General features: G+C 47.9%; 1 protein-coding gene across 15 annotated transcripts in view; it reads left to right on the top strand.

Moving 5' to 3' along the window:
- SRRM1 (serine and arginine repetitive matrix 1) overlaps positions 1 to 11,109 on the top strand; it is an 18,041-nt gene extending 6,932 nt beyond the window's left edge. For 5 of the 15 annotated variants that reach the window (XM_027705925.1, XM_027705937.1, XM_027705938.1 and 2 more), the window contains 13 exons: positions 228 to 428; positions 912 to 1,115; positions 1,590 to 1,709; positions 3,238 to 3,509; positions 3,633 to 3,713; positions 4,048 to 4,134; positions 4,791 to 4,935; positions 5,194 to 5,235; positions 6,853 to 6,957; positions 7,677 to 8,138; positions 9,104 to 9,281; positions 9,704 to 9,898; positions 10,111 to 11,109. In XM_027705925.1, the coding sequence (XP_027561726.1) occupies positions 228 to 428; positions 912 to 1,115; positions 1,590 to 1,709; positions 3,238 to 3,509; positions 3,633 to 3,713; positions 4,048 to 4,134; positions 4,791 to 4,935; positions 5,194 to 5,235; positions 6,853 to 6,957; positions 7,677 to 8,138; positions 9,104 to 9,281; positions 9,704 to 9,898; positions 10,111 to 10,215 (2,197 nt within the window). In that variant the 3' untranslated portion in view covers positions 10,216 to 11,109. The remainder of the gene's footprint in view (positions 1 to 227; positions 429 to 911; positions 1,116 to 1,589; positions 1,710 to 3,237; positions 3,510 to 3,632; positions 3,714 to 4,047; positions 4,135 to 4,790; positions 4,936 to 5,193; positions 5,236 to 6,852; positions 6,958 to 7,676; positions 8,139 to 9,103; positions 9,282 to 9,703; positions 9,899 to 10,110) is intronic. The other 10 variants (XM_027705926.1, XM_027705927.1, XM_027705928.1 and 7 more) reach the window with 10 other exon arrangements.
- The last annotated feature ends 8,883 nt before the right edge of the window (positions 11,110 to 19,992 follow it).

Below are 19,992 nucleotides of genomic sequence, written 5' to 3' on the forward strand. Positions count from 1 at the left end.
CACTGGGAGCTGTTTTTAGTGCGTTGTCTGTTCCAGGCTTTGTTGGTTTTGGTTTGGGGGGTTGGATTTTTTGTTTGCACCTTAGTTTGTCCGTGAGTTACCGGCAGAGAATGCAGTTCTCTGTGTGTGTGTTGGCTACTGTAACTGGTGCTGAGGGTCTCCCTGATCCAGAAGAGCTTCCAGCCCTGGCTATCCCAGCGTTATTCAGTGGCTCTTCCCTTTGCCAGGCGCAAGTCCAGGTCTCCCTCCCCTCGGCGAAGGTCGTCGCCGGTGCGCAGGGAGCGGAAGCGGAGCCATTCCCGCTCCCCCCACCACCGGACCAAGAGCCGCAGTGCCACTCCTGCCCCGGAGAAGAAAGAGGCCACTCCTGAGCCAGAACCCTCCGTGAAACCAAAGGAGACCGTTGTTCAAGAGGCAACTTCAAACAGGTGAGTGGGAGAACTCTGGGTGTAGAACTGTGGATCGCCTTTGAAAAATGAAAGTTGGCTCAATGCCTCATTGGGGCTTGACTTGGGGTCATGCTTCTCCCTGTGCCCCTGCAACAACCAAAGAATTCATGTAATAATCTTCACTTAATAATCTTCTCTTAATAATCTTCATTGAATAATCTTCAGTAAGATTTCTTTTCCCTGTGTAGAATTCTAAGGGCAGTGTGGCTTTGCTGTCACTGTGATTTCATTGTCCTGGTCATTATTTTCACTTCCTGACAGCGTCATCTTGTCTCCCAGCACTTAGCCTGTGTGTTACCTTTTCTTCTCTTGGAATCCTTGTACCATGTTCTAACTCTTTTTACAGTTTTGGAGCATCTTGTCAGAGGATGGGCAGGAGAATGTTTGTTGTAGGGGAATATCTGGATACTCTCTGGGCTGTGGTTTGTATGCGCTTATAAATAAAGTCTTTATTTTTAACAGTGATATCCCAAAAGCTCCTAAACCTGAACCTCCTGTACCAGAGACTAAGGAAACTTCACCAGAACGTAATTCAAAGAAGGAGAGAGAGAAGGAGAAAGAGAAGACTCGTCAAAGATCCCCAACTCGGTCCAAGTCAAGGTCAAGATCTCGATCCCGTTCTCCGTCTCATTCTCGACCCAGAAGGCGTCATAGATCACGGTCCAGGTAGGACTTCAAGTGACTGTGGAGGTTGAGAATGAATACTTTCTGCTGAAGGTGCCACTTATTGTTCTTGGTTAGTGATGTTTTTAGAGATGTTGAGCTGTGGATGTTTTAGGCCAAATGAGAAAGATGCATTTGATGCATAAACGTGTTTGGGAGTGTTTCCTTTCTATCGGTTCATGAGAAGCTACTCACAGTGACCAACACTGGCTGGAGAAGGGATTGGGCTACTTAATACTGAATATGGCATTTGATAGATAATGGGAATTGTGTAGCCTTTCTTTAGGAGATGTGTTTGTTGCTGAAGATGTTGTAAAATACTTGTGTGTGAATGTACACTTTGCATCTTAACCTAAATGCTGCCTCAATATGATGCACTTGGAGAAAAGCAACTCAACACTCGGTGCCCTGAGGATAAATTTCCTCCAGTCTGTGAATTAGATAGTTGCTTTTCATTGGAATTTCTGATCATGACAGGTCTTACTCCCCTAGAAGGCGACCGAGCCCCCGCCGACGGCCGTCCCCGCGGAGGAGGAGCCCACCCAGGCGAATGCCTCCCCCACCCAGGCACAGAAGAAGCAGGTCCCCCGTGAGGAGGTAAGATTCCTGCTTTTTGAGACAGCTGAAAGTGTTAAACTTGGAGAGCTGAAGGGAACACTAGTGGTGAGGAGGAAGTGTTAACAGAATGGCCTCGTTCGTCTCACCTTCGTGCTGTCAGGTGTAGGATTAGAGGGATGGAAATGCTGCACGGTCACATTTCCTGAGTGTGTGGTGGGGGAACACAATTGTAGCTGTGAAATGATTTCTTCTGACTGAGGTGGAGTTCTCATCACTATTCTTTTTGAAAAGTGGCAAGTTCAGAACTATTACTTCTTCAAATGGCTCTGGGTAGCTCCCAGCATAGATTGACATTACATCTCTTAAGACTTTTTTTACTTGAGTCTTACTACCTTTTTCCCCCTACCTGGGGAAAAAAATGAGAACAAGTAACTGGATTTTAGTTTTAGAAGTTTTTTAATTGTGACTTAAATTTCCATCACATAAAATGGAAACCAAAATCAAATTTGGACTTGAAATGTGTTTCTTCTTCGTGTTATTTTACTTAAAAACCTTCAAGGTCTGCTCTCTGGTGTTGGAATTTACAGTTTTGAAGCATAAGCAGTGGTTCTAGTAGCAAAACTCTCAGTTGCCTTGCAGAGTAAATTATGTGGTTGTGGCAATGGCAAAATAGACATTTGTCTTCATGGGGAGAGAAGAGATTCTTATCCTCTTCATAGGAAGAGAATTAAATTGATGCTTCCTGTGTACAGCAGTTGTTCTTTTTGAGGAAGGAACACTTCTTCCTTTTTGTGACAAGGTGTGACTATTTCCTGAGTTTGTCAATATGTTCATTTCACACAGTTACTGGGAAAACTGTGAACAGTATCAAACATGTATGTTGCAAGATGTACAAGAGCTCCCTTTCAGCAAATGTTTATCTCACTCAAGGTAGGGTTTCTTTTTTCCAGGTTCTCAGGAATTCTGCAGCCAAAGGTGGATTCTGCAGGTACACAATTGCAACAGAACTTGCCACAAATTTTGCCGCAGAATTCTGAGGCCCTACCTTTTAAAATTTGCAAAGTAAAGATGAAAGACTAAAACATCAGGATGGATAGATTGATTCTGAATTGTTAAGTCCTTAAGTTGTCTGAAATTTTGACCTCCTGGTATTAAGCCATTTCAGTGTACTTGCACACTAAACTCTATTTATACAGATCTGTCCTGAAGATCGTTAAATCACACGTGCTAACACAGAGAATTCTCTTAACCATCCAAAAGTTAGAGAGCCCAAACAAAACTAATTGTTCCCAGGGGAAAAGCTTAGTGGTAGCCTGTAGATTGACAGAAAGCCAGCGAAGGTGACACTAACAATTTTTAGCTCACTATGTAGTTTAAGAATAACTATGAAAGATTGGTTGTTATTCTCCTCTTCTACCAACCAAGTGTTGAAGGCTGCCCACCGTGTTTTGGAAGTGCTGTTGTCTGTGGCTCAATGTCTGTGCTTGCAAACAACTGCAGTTCTGTGTTCGTGCTGCGATGCCCACGGTCCGTCTGCCCGGGCTCTAACGTGGCCTTGGATTTGCAGGAGAAGACGCTCCTCGGCCTCCTTATCCGGCAGCAGCTCTTCCTCCTCCTCCTCGCGCTCCCGCTCTCCGCCAAAGAAGCCTCCCAAAAGAACCGTGTCCAGCCCTCCTCGGAAAACCCGCCGGCTCTCCCCTTCCACCAGCCCTCCTCGGCGGAGGCACCGACCGTCGCCGCCCCCGAGCCCCCCGCCCAAACCCCGCCGGTCCCCGACGCCGCAGCAGTCGAACCGCGCCAGGAAGAGCCGCGGCTCCGTCTCGCCGAGCAGAGCTTCAGGTGAGGGATGATATCTGTGTCCTCCTGGCTCGGCCACATTCTGCTTTTGTGCAGTTTGTAGAGCAGAAAAGCGTGGAAGGGTGTGATGAGTCGCAGCTGAGCGATTTGATTCTTGTCTTGTAGCACCCAAACATAAGAGTACTGAAAAAAGAGAGTCTCCCTCGCCAGCACCAAAGCCAAGGAAGGCAGAGCTGTCGGAATCAGGTAACGGCTCTCGCTTTTCAGCACTGCTTTTGGGTGGGGTTTTTAGTCAAAAATGCATGATAGTAAAGGGCAGTGAGGTGCTGAACCCAATAGTCTGGCACTGAAAGCGAGAGTTTTCAGAAGGCTAAAGATAATCACTCACACTGCCTCATTCTAGATAAGATTTCTTGGAAAAAACCTCAGCCAAAGCGTATTCCAGCCTCAATGTTATCTTAAGATTTGGGGGGGGAAACCCCCATGCTTGATGATCTGCTGTACATGACTTGGCTTCTGCCTGAGTGAGGCACATTTGTACCTTTTGGTTTAAATGTTCTGTCCCTGTGTGTCCTTTCAGAAGAAGACAAAGGAGGTAAAATGGCTGCAGCAGATTCTGTCCAACAGAGGCGCCAGTACAGGAGGCAAAACCAACAGTCATCATCTGGTACGGAGGACAGAAATTTCCTAAAACTGGACTGTAGTTTGCTTTTGCAGGAAGTAGTTAAGGTTAAGTTCAAATGCTGATAAAAATTATCTGCTGTACACTCTACAGTGCTACTGTAAACTTAATTATAGATTTGCCACTCATAGTGAGGTCCCTTTAATTGTTTCTCAGGAAGAATTAAAGTTTAAAGGTTGTTATGTATCTTTTGTTAATGGGTTTGCATCTTTAAAAGTTGCACTTTTAAACTCTTAACATCACACACAGATGTTGTGTGCTGTGGATTATTTTATCTGTTCTTGTTGTAGGTTACTTCCTAATATTTCTCATATTTGGGACTCTTTTATTCTTGAGATCACTAAATTCACCTTGGCCTGGTGTAGGTTTTTGTCCACGCAATGTTTCTATAAGTGACTGCAGTTCACCTTCTAAATTACCTGGTTGATCAAATTTTATGGGGACAGTTGGGTTGCTGCAGGTATTTTTACCCAGCTCTGATGGGTTTATTTACCACTTGACTTCAGCCCACGTTTTTCGTTGAACCGCTTTTAGATGGCGGCTCCTCATTTGGCGGGAGAGGAGGTTGGGGGCTGGCATCAGTGTCTGTGATGAGTGTAACGAGGATCACTTCCCAGAGAGTGATTCTTCTACGTTTATAGATTCTGGTTCTTCATCTTCCTCTGAAGAGGAAAGACCCAAGAGGTCCAACGTGAAGAACGGGGAGGTCGGCCGACGCCGGCGCCACTCGCACTCCCGCAGCCCCTCGCCGTCTCCACGGAAACGACAGAAGGAGTCCTCCCCTCGGTAATTCCTTCTTAACTCGAGCATAACTGACATCTTTTTTTTTTCTATTTGTTGTTGTTTATCTGCTCTGCATCTGTCAGCAAATACATCACAGTTAAGTCATGTCCAACTCGCCCAATCTCGTTTCAAGGTTTCATTCCTGCTGTGCTCATTTAGCGAAAATGACTCTGACCTTTCTTTGAGTGTGTTGATTTTTTTGCCTCGGATACCTGGCAGATAGATTTGTTTTGTTCTGTTTTTTTCCTCCACTGCTCTCAGGATGCAGATGGAAAAGAGGTGGCAATCGCCAGTGATGAAAAGGTTGGTTAGAAATTCATCTGTTAAATAGGATTTACATCTAGAAAATCATTTAGACTGGCTGTCATTTATACTGTCATGGATAAGTACTTGTTGTCCTTTGGGTTTGCACACTCAAGGTAGTAAGGTGAGGGAAATTCAGACTGCTGGGTTCCTTGATGTGTTGGATCTGGGGCCATTTCACTGGGGAGAAAAAAAAAAGAGGAGCAACACCTGCTCTGTCTCCTTCCCTGCTCACTGCTTGTTAATTCACATCAGCCTTTGACATTAATAACATTGGTGTTACTGACATCTTACTGATACCTGCAAACACCTGAACACTTGTGTTCTTTGGGGTTCCTCACCCCAAATACCTGGTTTGAAGGATGGCTGAGCAGTACTGGATTCCTGCTGCCACTGAGTAAAACCCTCCAGGCCCATTGCAATGAGCAAATGAAATCTTGATGTTCAGGGTCCCAGATAATTGGAGTTTTCAAAAGTCTCATTCCTCAGTTCATTAGATATTTGAAACCACTACGAGTAGACAATTAGTAGACTAGTAGTGAACACCTCCTTTATTTTCTTTTGTGTAGGCAGTATTGTCAACACTTTATTTGTGATATTGTTTTCTCTGTGTTGATCTGGGAATACAGGAAGGTGCAGGAAGCTGGGTGTTTGATGGGTTTATTAATCTGTTGTAATGACCCTTGAGCAGGCTGTAATTAAGCCCCAGCTAGAAGATACTCACAGCATACATCATGATGTAAGAGATAAGTAGGACAACTACCATTCTAATGATGGATCTTGTCAAACAATTCTGTGTAAAACAGGTTGCAATTCAAAGGGTTTGATCTGTTTTGCAACATGCTGAATTCTCCAACTGCCTATTGCATAAATGTATGTTTAATTAGGACAATTAGCACCTTTGAAGGCTGGGGTTTTTTGGAATCATAAAAGAACATTGTATTTTGAATCTCAGTTTATGTAGATGAGCTGCTTTACTTTATAATTGCTTTCATTTTTCCCTTATCCAGTCATTTTATCTTAATTGCTTTTTTTAAAAAGAATATTTTACCAATATTCCCCTCCTTTAAAATTCTAGGCAAGTATGTGTTGCATTAAAATTTCCCCTCCCAGAAGTCTGTTGTAAACCTGGCACAGCAGAAAATGGCTCAATTTGTGAATAATTTTAATCCAGATAGCTGCAGTTTAGCAACAACTCTGATTTTTTTTTTTTTCTCTCTGCATTTCAAGTGAAAATGATTTTGGATTTCAGATCCGTAGCTAAAAGCTGGTTTTGGGGGTGCAGTTTCACACTGTGGAGAAAATTAACTCGGCACATTATCCATCAGTTATTCCAAACATTTGGAATACCTTTGGCCACATCTTTGGCCACAAGATGGTGATGCATCAGGTCGTGCAGAGGGTGGAATTGTCCCTGATGGGCTCAGAGTTACAGTAAAACACGTCTTGTCTCACACTCTTTAGAAAGACTTCAGTCTGTTTTTCCCCCATGGTTCCAGTAGGGTTTCATTTCGAAGGAGGTGATTTTGTGTAGTGAAAGCAGGACAGAGAAGAACCTTTTAGAGGTTTTCTGGAGGTTTTCTGCAGGTTTGCTGAGCAGTGCCTTTCTCTCTGCAGCAGGAGGAGGAGGAGTCCCTCTCCACCCCCGGCGCGGCGGCGACGCTCGCCCTCCCCGGCCCCCCCTCCCCGGCGCCGGCGCTCCCCGTCCCTGCCCCGGCGAAGGTACCGCGGCCTGTTCCCTTCCCTCTGGGACAGGGGAAAAGAAATACCCTCTCACCAGTTCCTTGGCTCCCAGCTTGCTGGGGAGATTGTGGGTGGTGGGTGCGTGGCCTGGATGGCACTGGATGCCTGGAGCAAATCCGGAATTGCGGATCATGGAGTGGTTTGGGTTGGGAGGGACCTTAAAGCTCGTTCAGTTCCATCCCCTGCCATGGGCAGGGACACCTTCCACTAGCCCAGGTTGCTCCAAGCCCTGTCAAACCTGGCCTTGAACACTTCCAGGGATGGGGCAGCCACGGTTTCTCTGGGCAACGAGTTTTAAAGAATTTTAGTTTGAATTTTTAGAAGCCTTAAAAGAGTTTCCTTTTAAATTTTTAGAACTTTTAAAGGATTTTAGTTTGAATTTTTAGAAGTCTTGAAGGAGTTTCCTTTTAAATTTTTAGAACTTTTAAAGGATTTTAGTAGAAGTTTTAAAGGATTTTAGGAGAAGTTTTGAAGGATTTTAGGAGAAGTTTTGAAGGATTTTAGGAGAAGTTTTGAAGGATTTTAGGAGAAGTTTTAAAGGATTGTAGTAGAAGTTTTAAAGGATTCGAGTGGAAGTTTTAAAGGATTCGAGTGGAAGTTTTAAGGGATTTTAGAAGAATTCTGTTTCCCCTCCTTGGGTGAGTTGCAGGACTGATTCCCAGGCCCGGATGGCACCTGACTCTTGGTTCTCTCTGCAGGTCTCCCTCCCCGCCCCCTCGCAGGCGCTCTCCCTCTCCCCGGCGATACTCCCCCCCTATCCAGAGGCGATATTCTCCATCACCACCTCCCAAGAGAAGAACAGCTTCCCCTCCTCCCCCTCCCAAACGAAGGGCGTCCCCTTCCCCGCAGTCGAAGCGCAGAGTCTCCCACTCGCCGCCTCCAAAACAGAGGAGCTCCCCGACTGCCAAGCGACGCTCCCCTTCCGTGTCTTCCAAGCACAGGAAGGGGTCTCCTCCCAGCAGGTCCAACCGGGAAACGCGTTCCCCACCGCAAAACAAAAGGCATTCACCCTCGCCACAGCCTCGAGCTTCCCACCCCTCTGCCAGCCCACCGCCGCCGCGCAGGGGAGCGTCAGCGTCGCCCCAGAGGAGACAGTCCCCATCTCCCAGCTCCAGACCCATCCGCAGGGTGTCCAGGACGCCTGAACCCAAGAAGACAAAGTAAAACGATCCATCTTTTGCTGCTTTGGGTTTCACGAGGGGTTTTGGTTTTGTTGTCGGGGGGTCGCAGAGTCTCGTATTGGTTTGGGCTGCAGGGGACCTTAAAGATCATTTTGTTCCACCCCCCTGCCATGGGAAGGGAGACCTTCCACTAGCCCAGGTTGCTCCAAGCCCCATCCAACCTGGCCTTGGACACTTCCAGGGATGGGGCAGCCACAACTTCCCTGGGCAACCTGTGCCAGGGCCTCCCCACCCTCTGAGTAAATAATTTCTTCCCAGTATCCAATCTAACCCTGCCCTCTGTCAGTTTAAAACCATTCCCCCTGTCCTGTCACTACTTGCCTGCATAAAAAGTCCCTCTCCCTCCTTCTTATAAGCCCCCTTGAGGCACTGGAATGCTGCCATGGGGTCTCTCTGAGCCTTCTCTTCTAATTGCTGGCTTTAAAGAACAATGAACTTTATCTTTAAACCTAACTGTGGAAGGGAACCAGCACTTCTCATTAGCTCATAAATAATTTTGCAGGTGGTCATCTGAGAGAAGCTATTAAAATTCAAAATATTTTTGTCCTTACTGTGATGCTGTTCTTATGAGCAGATAATCAAAAATATGGTGGTGGCTTATTGTTTTGGGAAGATGTAGCTGAGTGGAAAGCCTTGCACTCTTCATTGGGTGATCCAATAACATTGCTGTTCTCTTGACTTTTAATGAGTTAGTGATATTAGGAAGGGAGCAATCACTCCTGAGCAGCAGCAGGATTGTTTAACAGGCTCTCAGGCTGCATTATCCTTCTGCATCACAGACCCACAGTGCTATTGGATTGTTTGGCCTTTTGTAACGTGCCAGCAAAGCAATTAATAATCTTCTAAGTGGCAGCTTGACCAAGTTATAAGCACACATATAATTTGGCTCTTTGGTTAGTTTTTACTTGTGTCTCATGCCTGACTGTGACTCTTCTGTTTTTCAGGGCTTCCACCCCCAGCCCCCGGCGCGTGTCCTCGTCTCGCTCGGCCTCGGGGTCACCCGAACCAGCACCCAAAAAGCACCAAGGACCTGCATCTCCTGCTCGCTCTCGTTCTCCCTCTGCCAACTGGTCACCTGCAAAAAAGGCCAAAAGCCCAACTCAGAGCCCCTCACCTGCCAGGGTATTTGTTTGCTCATAAAGCCATGCTGGGTTATAGCGCAAGTTGTGTTCCTGAGCAGCTCTGAGGTTGTTCACACAGAGGGGGAAGAAAAAACCTTGGGGTGTTTTTCATAGTTAAAAACAATTTGTAACATGAATTTTTCAAACTTAACATCTCAGAGTGTGAACACGAGTGCTATTTATATAGAAATTGTGGAAGAAAAGTCCCATTTTATGAGTCTACATGAGTTTTGTGGTGTCAAGTGGGGCGGGCTTATTTGTGCTTGGTAATCTTGCATGCAAACTTTAGGCTATTCCTAGCAGGAAGAGAGCAGATTGTTTGGCATCCTTACCTGAGGTGTTTCCCAGGGACACTTCCACTCTTTGCCAGAGACTTTGGAAGCCTTAGGGATGGGTTGTAATATGTTGCATTGTTCGTTACAGAATTCAGATCAAGAAGGGGGCGGCAAGAAGAAGAAGAAAAAGAAGGATAAGAAGCATAAAAAGGATAAAAAGCACAAGAAGCACAAAAAACATAAGAAGGAGAAGGCGGCCGCGGCCGCAGCAGCTGCTGCTGTGGCTGCAGCAGACACCACCTCAACACAGGAAGACCAGGAAGCAGAGACAGAACCCAAAAAGGTGGGAATTTGGTACCTGAGCTGTACTTTGTAAGGCTCCAGTGTAAGAAGGCAGGTGGGGGTGGCCGTGCCCTGCACTCCTGGGGACTGACAGTGGTGATTCCAGAAAGAGCCTTGGTGTGTGGCGGGTTTCCCTTCGGGATTTGTGGCGTTGGGAGGGCTCGGCCTGGCTCCGTTTGGGTGTTTGAAGCAGGGCTTTGTCTTTGTTTGAAGGAGACAGAAAGTGAACCTGAAGACAACCTGGATGACCTAGAGAAGCACTTGCGAGAGAAGGCCCTGAGGTCCATGAGGAAGGCGCAAGTATCCCCACCATCCTAGGCCCGGCCCTTTGATATAATGTACATTTTATTTGGTTTGTACTCAGAATTCAATTTCAAATTGCTAAATGTGTTTGAGCTTTAGAATATAACATTTGTTGTAATAATTGCTAGGTTGAGGTTCACCATGTACAAAAGGGCATGGATTTACATTACAAAAGGTGTCCACAGTGTACTAGTGACATTCTTTCATTGACAGCATAATTTCATTTAGAGTGAGACTTCTTAGAAGCAGTAGGAATTTTGTTTTGAAGGTTTGAAACATGACCGTCAATTCCCTTGTTTCTTTGAACTCCAACAAAGCCTTGAGCATAATTTGTGAGGGTCTCATTTGACTTCTTTTGTATCCACTTACATGATGCTACTAACCTTTGTGGTTTGTAAGCTTGCCCAGGAGTAAAACCACTGCAGAATTCCAAGGAAGTACATCCATATTTTAATGCTTTCTACTGTTGCCTGTATAGTCTCCATTAAAGCCAATCAAGAATAGCAATTTAGAATGGTACACAAATGAAAGCATGTTGTTTACCAGGACACTGTGGGTTTATATTGATGTTAACATGTTGATTTGGAACACTGGAATTTCATTTGTATTTTTATGTTCTTTTTTTAAAGGGCAGTTTCCATGATCAGCAGTCCCAGAAAAAAAAAAATAATAATTCCTTCAGTTCCATAAATTTTGTTTGTGAGCTGTCGTTGCCCCAATTCATAAATCTTGTCTCGTTACGGTTCTTCGGAATGGTCAGAGCAACTTTCAGAGATGTGGTCTTTGAAAGTGTGAGGAACCTGAACTTTGGATATTGTCATGTTTTCACTGTTCTTTGTTTTTGTTTTTTTAACTAAAGCTATATAAAGCTTGTGGATTAAACAAAATAAATTTCTAAATTTAAACAGATGTTGGCTATTTTTATATGGGCATTTTACATTTGCTAATCAGCTTTCTTTTGTACGAGGTTCATGAATACTCAAAGAGATGAAAAAGTATTTGATCCAGTGTGCTGGCTCTGGAAAAATTGGGGCTTTTAACTGTCCTGAGGGAGCAGGAAGAGCCCTTTAATTAGTGATGCTCCTGTTGTGTTCTTGCAAAGCAAGAGTCAAACAGCCTTATCTGGTCAGCACTGATAGGATGGAGAAGCTTAAAACAAACCAAACGTGTGCTGTGGAAATGGCTTGTCAGAGCAAATAAAATGTTTCAAGGTCCTGCAAAATATGAACAGCAGGTTTAATTAACTTAGTGAAGGAGTCGTAGTTGTGTGAGGAATCTGAGGAATCCTGGGGGCTCACTGCCTTTCCATAATCATGGAATCACAGCGTGGTTTGGGTTGGAAGGGACCTTAAAAGTTACCCAGTTCCAACCCCCATATCATCATACTGGAAACTTGCTGGATTACTGCTGTTGAATTCTTTTAAAAACTCAAGCTGTGCTTCTGAAATCAAATCAGTTCTGAAGTCTGGGGTTCCTCTGGAAGGAGGAATGGAACATACTTTTGAAATTTTTTTGTCCTGCATCTGAAGTAGATGTGATGTGTACAATGAAGTGTAGATATTTGATGAGTCTTTTTACTTGCCATCGTGTAGGGTTTTGAACTAAAGCAGGGCTGCTGTAGATCTTGGGTGGAAGGGGATATTTCAAAGTAGCTCCTGCACTTCCTTATGTGCTGCATCTTTGTTTCTTAGCATAAGTATCATTGTATGCTCAAGTGCTTGTAAACCTACTTGAATGGTAGGCAGCTTGAATGTTGAGTATCATCTGTTATTAAAATGTGTATAATAAATTCCAAGAAGCTTCTGGACAAAGACATTTTTAAAAGTACATTTGAGTGGATTTGGTGCTTATGAAGCCACAGCCCCGGATATGGGATGTTCTCCTTCACTTGGATTTTCCCTGGGATGTTCCTGGGCAGCACAAATGACTGGGAGGCTGCAGAGCCCTGGGCTGTGCAGCTCCCAAGGGTTAATTCCTCCTCCTTTATCATCCCAATCTTGCTTCCACCTGGGTTTGGTGACCTCCCAGTGCCTTTTAATCTTAGCACTAATAGAAGTTCTTTAAATATGTTCAGTACCTGACTCACTGCTTATCTTCCCTCACACCTATTTCCATCTCCTGCCTCCAGGACTCTGATAAAGGGCCTCACTGCTGGTTTTGGATGTTCCCCCACCTCTCTCCTTTGGAGTTTCTATTGTTGGTGCTCCCTCCTGTTTTTTCATCTACCCATAAAGAATGGTTTAGGTTTAAAAAGAGCAATTAAATGTGCTCTTTAAGAGGAGTGTAACTTCTAAGTTGTGTTTAGCTGAATATTTTAATTCCTTCCTACTTAACCCATTCAAGTACTAATGTTGTATTTAAATACCAATCAAGGGATAAACCAGCCTTCTCCTGTCCTCTCCTGAGCTCTCACTGTTCTTGCTGCTCTCAGGGCTGTTGCTTAGATGTTTTTTAGCACAGAATCTCTGCTGGGCTGATTTCCATTTGTGTCTGTACAGCAAAGCTTTGTCCTGGGAAGCTGTTGACTGACATCACCGAATTCACTCCTGATCCCCTGATTGAGATCCCATCATCCAAACCCAAACTTGTCTGATCCCTTCACCGCTCCAGCTTCTTGGTTAACCTCTTCTCTCTGTTTTTCATCCTTTTATTTGTAGCTGCTGTAGTTCAGAAAGTGACTGTGCAGGTGCCTGGTGCGACGGGGTGGAAGCTGCGTGGATCTCACTTGCTCTTTTTGTGGTGGATCTGCTAATGCTGAACGTTGGGGTTTTGACCCAGGCCATCTTCCTGAAGTGACAGGTACAGGGTTTAGAGAAGGGACTTGCTGCAGTAATTATATCTAACTGCACAAAATAGCCCCACTCAAGTTTAGTTGGCTTAAATAATTTAACTGAGAACGAGTCTGCTGGAGTGAAGCTGGAGTGAGTCATGGACAGGTCAGTCTCTGTAGCTCACACAAAAGAAAGATGTGTTTGTTGTGTCAACAGGTGGGACAATGGCAGGTGTGTGTGTGTGTGTGCAAGGGTTCAAAGTTTATAGAAACTCGGTGTTGGATTATTAAATTTTTCCACTTGTGTGACTTTGGCAGTTTGCCTGGGAGTCCTGTGAGGAGCTCTCTGAGCTCCACCATTGGGTTTACATTGAAACTAAGTGGTGAATTGCCTCAGGGGACAGAACTGTTCTGCTGCTGCTCTGGACAGGGCCTCGTGCTCTCTGCTGTGATCCCAGAGATAAATGCAGCACTGAGGCAGAGTTCTGTGCTCGGAGCCATCACTAAACCTGGCTCATCAGAGCTCCCTCTGACACAAATGAGGCTCCCGAGCTGACTTCTGGGCAGGGAGGGCTGGAGGGAGGGCTCTGGGCTGGGAGGAGCAGCTCAAACATCCCTGAGCAGTTTTGCACTCTGACTTCATTCCTCAAGCACCAAACCTCCGAATAGGTGAGTTTTGGTATAAAAAGCAGCTCTTGGAGGAGCAGCTTTCAGCAGGGCACGGAGCTGTATTTTGATTGAGTTTCATTTCAGCTGCTGTGTGTGGTAACTTATGATTTAGCACAGGATCATCCCATAAACCCTTGAATTGTCTGCCTAAAGTCCATTGTTGGTGTCACCAACAAATCCAGCAAAGCAGTCACCACCCTGACAGTTCCAGTGGAATTCTGTTTCTCTGGATCAGGCCTTACTCATTCCAATAAATTACCTGGGTATCTCTTTGAGGATAATAAAAAGATTATTAAAGCTGAGCACAATGGAACAGACCATTGTGTATTTCCAGACTTTAATCAACAGTTTGACTTTTGAACGGGTGTTGTGTGGATCCCGCCTGTCTGCCAGGGAGGGAAGATCCTCTGGAATTCTTCCTTAGCTGGGAGTGTCAGATTTTGCAATGGGCCCTGGCCAACTCCCGGGGCAGGTGAGTCAGCATTTGACACCCCAGTCTGGGTGAAGCTGGGATTAGAGGGCAGGTGACTCACAGGGATGGCAGCCACGCTGTGCCATCTGCGCCTGTTTGTGCCACAGCGTTTGGCCACGGGTTTGGCTAATCCCAAAAATCAGCACTGCAGGATGTTGGCTCCCAAACCAGGGCTGGAAGCACAGCTCCCTCGGGTCAGGGTTGCCAGAGGGGGGAGATGACTGAGCCTTCAGTGCAAGGTGTTTTCATCATCAAATAACTACCTCTAGAGTTCCTATTGTGGCAGATTCTGTAAGGACAGTGGGTTTGCTCCTTTGGGATCAATCCCTTGGGAGTTGTGTAGTGAACACCTGCCAGAGCCAGTGGTGCAGGACTTGACCTTCGGGCCACGAGCCAGGACTGGGGGAGGCCGCCCAGCCCAGGAGGGGGGGGTCAGGACTCATTTTTAACTCCCCCATCTGTTTCCCCAGCCAGGCCGGGCTGTGTGTGGTGGGATGAGCCGAGCACAGGAGGGATGTGGGGTCTGGAGCCTCCTTCCCCCCCCACAAAGGCAGGATGTGGGTCCCCAGCGCTCGTGGCATCGGTGTGGCCTTGGGATGGAGCCGGAGCTGCGTGTCCTGAGCAACAGCCACGGCTGGAGAAGGGACAGGAGACGGGAGCAGGGGCTGCGGCACCGACAGCGATACCGGCGCCTGACACGGCCCCCCGGAGCCAGCTCTGCTGCTGCAGTAAGGTAATAAGTGCAGGGAGCAGCAGGTGCTCATGGAGAAATGGAGAAGGACGTTGTCCACCAGATACTGGAGAGCTCAGGTTGCTCTTTCCAGCTGCAGGAGAGGAGCAGGGCTGGTCCCTGCACGGGAGCCACTGCTCCGGGCAGGGTGGGCGACGCTCTGAATCCTTGGCGTGGGAACCTCGGGATCCTTCTGTTTCACTTAAAAGAAAACACGGAAAACGTCTTGGGAAAGCAGCTCTGGGGGGAAGGGAATTGCTGGTTCCTCCACACAAAGGCTTTGTGTTCGGTGCAGGGGCAGAGCTGCAGCTTGTGTAAATTGTTGTGGCTGTGCTGAAAAGAGCGGAGTTCTGCTGCCGACTCAGCTCGGGGATGGCCCCTGGAGAGAAGGGTCAGCCCGTGGGGCCGGACTCTCCAAGCACGTGCATCACTTATCTGCTCAGCCAGAGCTTCCTTTTGGGATTTCTCCCCACCCTTGACCTGTGCCGAGGCCGTGCCCTGTTCCAGGTTGTCCCCAAGCTCACAAACCTCAGCTGCCTCTCTGGTCCCCCTGCCCTGACCCAGCACATGTGGTGGGAGAAGGGAATGTCCATGATGGGACAACCTGGGCCTGGGCTCTGGGTGCTGCCTGGGAAGCTTATGGAAGGGTGTTTGCCCAGGAAGGGGGTGGTTGTAATGCCTCACTCAGGTTTATAAAGAATTGGCTACAAACTTCACATGAAACCGAAGCCAGTGGAACGTTGGTGAAGAAATGCTGATCCCTTTTATGAATAACCCCCACATGCTTCCCCTTTCCAGGAGGGAGGAAGCTCCCATTAAAAATTGATAAGTCTCCCTGTCAGCTGGATTTTAATTCAGCAAGTGGATTTGACTACTGATGTGAAAAAACTACCTTTGTCACCATGCTGATATTTTTTTAATGAGACAGAAATGGTTTGGCGCCTTTCCAGCTTATTAAAATCTCTGTGAGTCCACATGCACTGGCACAAGGGGATGAGAAGGGAAAAATTACATGGAGTGCATGATTGGCAAAACAAAATCAAGCTCTTTTTTATTTATTTATTTTTAATCTGTTACAAGCCTGTGAATGAATCCTTCTATTATTTATGGGGGAGGATAAAGGGAGCCGTCCCTGTGGCAGGAGGAGGCAGACTCCGCTTTCAGTTCAACTCTTCTTTCCAGACAAGGAAAGTGAACACCTCACTGTCGCCCAGGGCAGAGACAAGTGAAGGTAGTTGTGTGAAAATGGAGTAAATCACATGTTTTGTGGGAGAACAGGGCATTACCAGGAGGGGAGGATCTCCACAGGGACGGGGCTTGTGTCAGTGGTCTGTGGGTTCCCTGGGTTACCGCAGGGTAAATCTCTCTGCTGAAAAAAAGCCTCCCACCCTCCCCAGGGGATGAGACTGTTTCAGCCCTGCATCCCAGCAGTTCAGTCACCCCAGGGTCTCCATCCTGCACTGGATCAGCTGAGGGAGCTGCTCTCCAGTGACAAGGCTTTGCTACATCCTCAGCCGAAGGGCAGCGTGTGCAGAGCACCTCGGCCCAAGGTCGGCCGCGTTGCCAGTGGGGATTTGGCCCTTCTCCAGCTGCTGCTTCCTTCCTCCCTGCCCTCAGCCCAGCACAGCAGCGTGGAGACACTGCAGCAAATGTTAATCTAATTTCCTGCTCGGTGTCCTTTCTGGGTGATCTTTGCTGGGGGAGGAGGGGGATGAGCTGGGTCTGCTGACACCGCTGTGTAAAGCCGGGCAGCTCATGGGACCAACCCCCTCCTGCCTCAGTGTCCCCAGCATTCCCTGGTGACGTCATGAAGATTCCTGTTGATAAAGTGCTTGATGAAACTCATGTGATTCACATTGTGTTCTTTTGGCAGTTCAGAAGAGAGTTTTGCTGCAGAGAGGCTGAGGAGCAGGAACCTGCCAGTACCACTGGGCTGTGCCAGGGATACCCCAGGGCTCTGGGATGAGTTCCCTCCTGTAAAGCTTTTCCTAATGTTCATCGAGGCCCCCAATGCTGGGTCCCCCATGGGCAGATCCCAAAACTGGATGAAGTTCAGACTTGGGGGGGGGAAACAGAGGGGAGAAATGAATCTTTGCAGCTGGAAGGGTAAGAGCAAGTGGCAGAAGAAATGCCCTCCTGGCCAGGCCATTCACCCCCAAAACAGTGTGGGACAGGCCATGCCCAGGCCCTTTGGAGCTCCCTTTGCCCCACTCGGCCTGGCTTTGGCACCAGCTCTGCTGGGACCTTCCCCAGGTCCCTGAATGTCACTCTTGTGAGCCCTGCAGGTGTCCAGCTCTGACAGGGAAGGGGCCCCAGCTCCCTGGATTTTTGGGTAAAGCCAAAACAGTGCTGCAGGTTGAAATTCCCAGGATGAGCCAACGATGCCCAGTCCTGCATCCTCTGAGCCCCACACTCCCACCTGCCCTGAAGGTGAACATCTGCTCTCCAGGTTATAAAAGCTCCACTTCCCCCTGTTGTAACCCCTGGATGGAGCCAAACCTCACACAGCTTTGCTGTGCCAGAAACAAGGACTTGTCCTGCTGGGCTGAAGTTGTGCAGGTTGGATCTCCCCCTGGATCGTGCCCATGGATGCAGAGCCTGGTGGATTCCGAGGTGCCGGGTGGGTGAGCAGCACGATGCCAAGGCAGATGGTGGGCACAGGGCTGCAGGGACCTTCCTGAACAAAGCAGGGGGGTTTGCCAGGATGCTCTGGGAGCCCCTGGATGAGTCTCCTGAAACCAGCCCGATGTTCCTGGGCAAATCCCTCCATCCTCCTGGGAGAAGGGGATTTCTACCTGCTGCTAAGAGAGGATTTGGGTTTATCCTCTGGAGCTGCACATCCCGCTATTAATGAGCAGCCAGGGTATCATTTGAATTTAAATGACATCACAGATGCAGCTCTGCTAATTGCTCATTTGCTTATCCAGGGTAAGTGGTAAATCAGTAAAGGAAACCTGAATCACAGAAGGCTCTTGTGCAGCTCATTAGGATGGGTCTAGGAAACTGTGTTAACCCCTTCCATGGCAATGCCTCCCTGCTCCATGCATGGCTCCATTTCCATCCTATTGCCCATCTTGCTGCAGGGATTAGCTGGGGAAATGATGCAGATCACCTAGAAATTCTGAGATTTGTGGGACAGAAGTGAAGGATTTAAAAGGGGAAAATCTCGGCAGCATTGGTGCTCAGAGAGTTGCTGTGCAGAGCCTGGGTGGGTTTGCACAGCCCTTGTCCTGGGCTGGGCTGTGGGGCAGAGGGATGGCTCTGGTCCTCTGTTATTTATCTTGGTGTTGTGCCTAAACTTTTGGCTCTAAATGGCTCTTATCATTACTTGGTAGGAGCCTGAAGAGTGTCTCGGAGTGATCATTGCACAGAAACGCCACTGGGGTAAAGAGGTGATAATTAAAATTGCAAAATCAAATACCCAGTGATCTGAAATACCAGAATTTCAGCCTGAGCAGGTAGAGCATGTGCTGCAGATAACCGGGAAGGTGGGAAGATTTGGGGAATCTTTGGTCCTGCCCCACAGGATTGTTGTTCTCCCCGTCTGCAGGGCACAGGTGGCTTCACTGAGGGCTGCAGCTGCTTTTTAATGGGTGACTCAGGAGGTTTGGGCTCAGTTCTTCGTCCTGCTGTGGCCACACCGGGGCTTTGGGACGTCATTCCCTTGGCACTGCCGAGCTGCCTCAGGCTGTGAGGTTTGGAGAAGGTGGAGGAGTTTCTGTGCCCATGTTTGGAGGGCTGGAGTGCCGTGCGTGCTGCTGCAATGCAAATAGTTTTATCGAAGAGATTACTTCTAAATCCTGGTAGAACTGAGAAGTCTTGGCTTCTTGTCCCGATCATGTTTCCTTTTCTTTCCCAGGTCCTTTGAAAAAAAAAAAAAAATCTGGCTCCTTCCCCTGTGACTCAGATAGGAGGAGATAAACCCCTCATTCATCATGTCCCTGCTTGAGTCAGATCAGTGCTTACGCCACCGGTCCAGAGCAGGTTGGCTCAGGGAGGGGTGTTCACTTTGTTCCCTGTGATGAACATAATTCATCTTAGACGTGGACTTTGCCCAAAGAACCACCTGGAAAGCTCCAGGGAGCTGGGATGCCTCCTTGGTGGAGCTGGGATGCCTCCTTGGTGGAGCTGGGATGCCTCCTTGGTGGAGCTGGGATGCCTCCTTGGTGGAGCTGGGATGCCTCCTTGGTGGTGCACAGCTCGGGCACGAGGCCCCTCGGTGGAGGTGTGGGGCTGAGCTGGGGGAGCAGCAGCCTGGGAGGGACTCGTGTTTCTGCAGGAGTAATTCCACATTCCCACTCCGGGATCACGCCTGGTGCTCCCTGAGCCTGGTGCTCCCTGAGCCCTCATCCATGGGCTTTGCCTGGGATTTAAAGCCTCCCTTGCAGGGCTCCATTAATCCCGCTGTCCTGATGTGATAAAAAGACAGTTAAAAAGCCCCATCGGTGTCTTGCTGCCTGCCAGGCCTCGAGGGGCAAACGCACCCAGGGAGGTAATTTGGGGCCTTCAGTGGTTCTCAGAGCTGCCTAATCTGCAGAGGGATTTAGTGGGCGCTTGTCTGATGTTGGAGGCTCAGTGCTGGGAGCAGCCAGAGCCCGGGGAAAAGACGGGAGAGGCGGCTGCTGGAACAGCATCACACCACAAAGGGCTTCTGTGCCCACAGCAGGAGGGTGTTCACCCGGTGCCACGTTCAGGTCTGAGGCTCAGAGCAGGAGGAGGAGGAGGGCAGGGAGGTTTTCCTTACCTGAGGCAGGACACGAGTGACAGGGACTCATCTTCACCTGAGCTGTTGGCTTTGTTCTCTCCCTCCTCTTGCTGGTGTGAGGTAGCACCACACACCCTCATCAGCTGCCCGTGTTTGGGAGCCCCTCAGGAGCAGAAAGCAGCCCCCTCCTCTCCTCAAAGGCTTCTGCCACGCTTGAAGCTTTGCTGTGGAGCCAAGAACGTGAGCAGTGAGAAGAAAACGTGGTTGGTATTTCTGAAGGTGAGAGTCTTGCCATAAATTGGGATGGATTATCAGGTGCCTACACTGATAGAATCAGAGAATCATGGAATGGTTTGGGATGGAAGGGACCTTAAAGCCCATCTCGTTCTGACCCCATCCCATGGGCAGGGACACCTTCCACCTGACCAGGTCGCTCAGAGCCCCAT

The sequence above is a fragment of the Neopelma chrysocephalum genome, unplaced genomic scaffold (assembly GCF_003984885.1).
Source record: "Neopelma chrysocephalum unplaced genomic scaffold, ASM398488v2 Primary Assembly neopelma1_361, whole genome shotgun sequence".
NCBI lineage: Eukaryota > Metazoa > Chordata > Aves > Passeriformes > Pipridae > Neopelma > Neopelma chrysocephalum.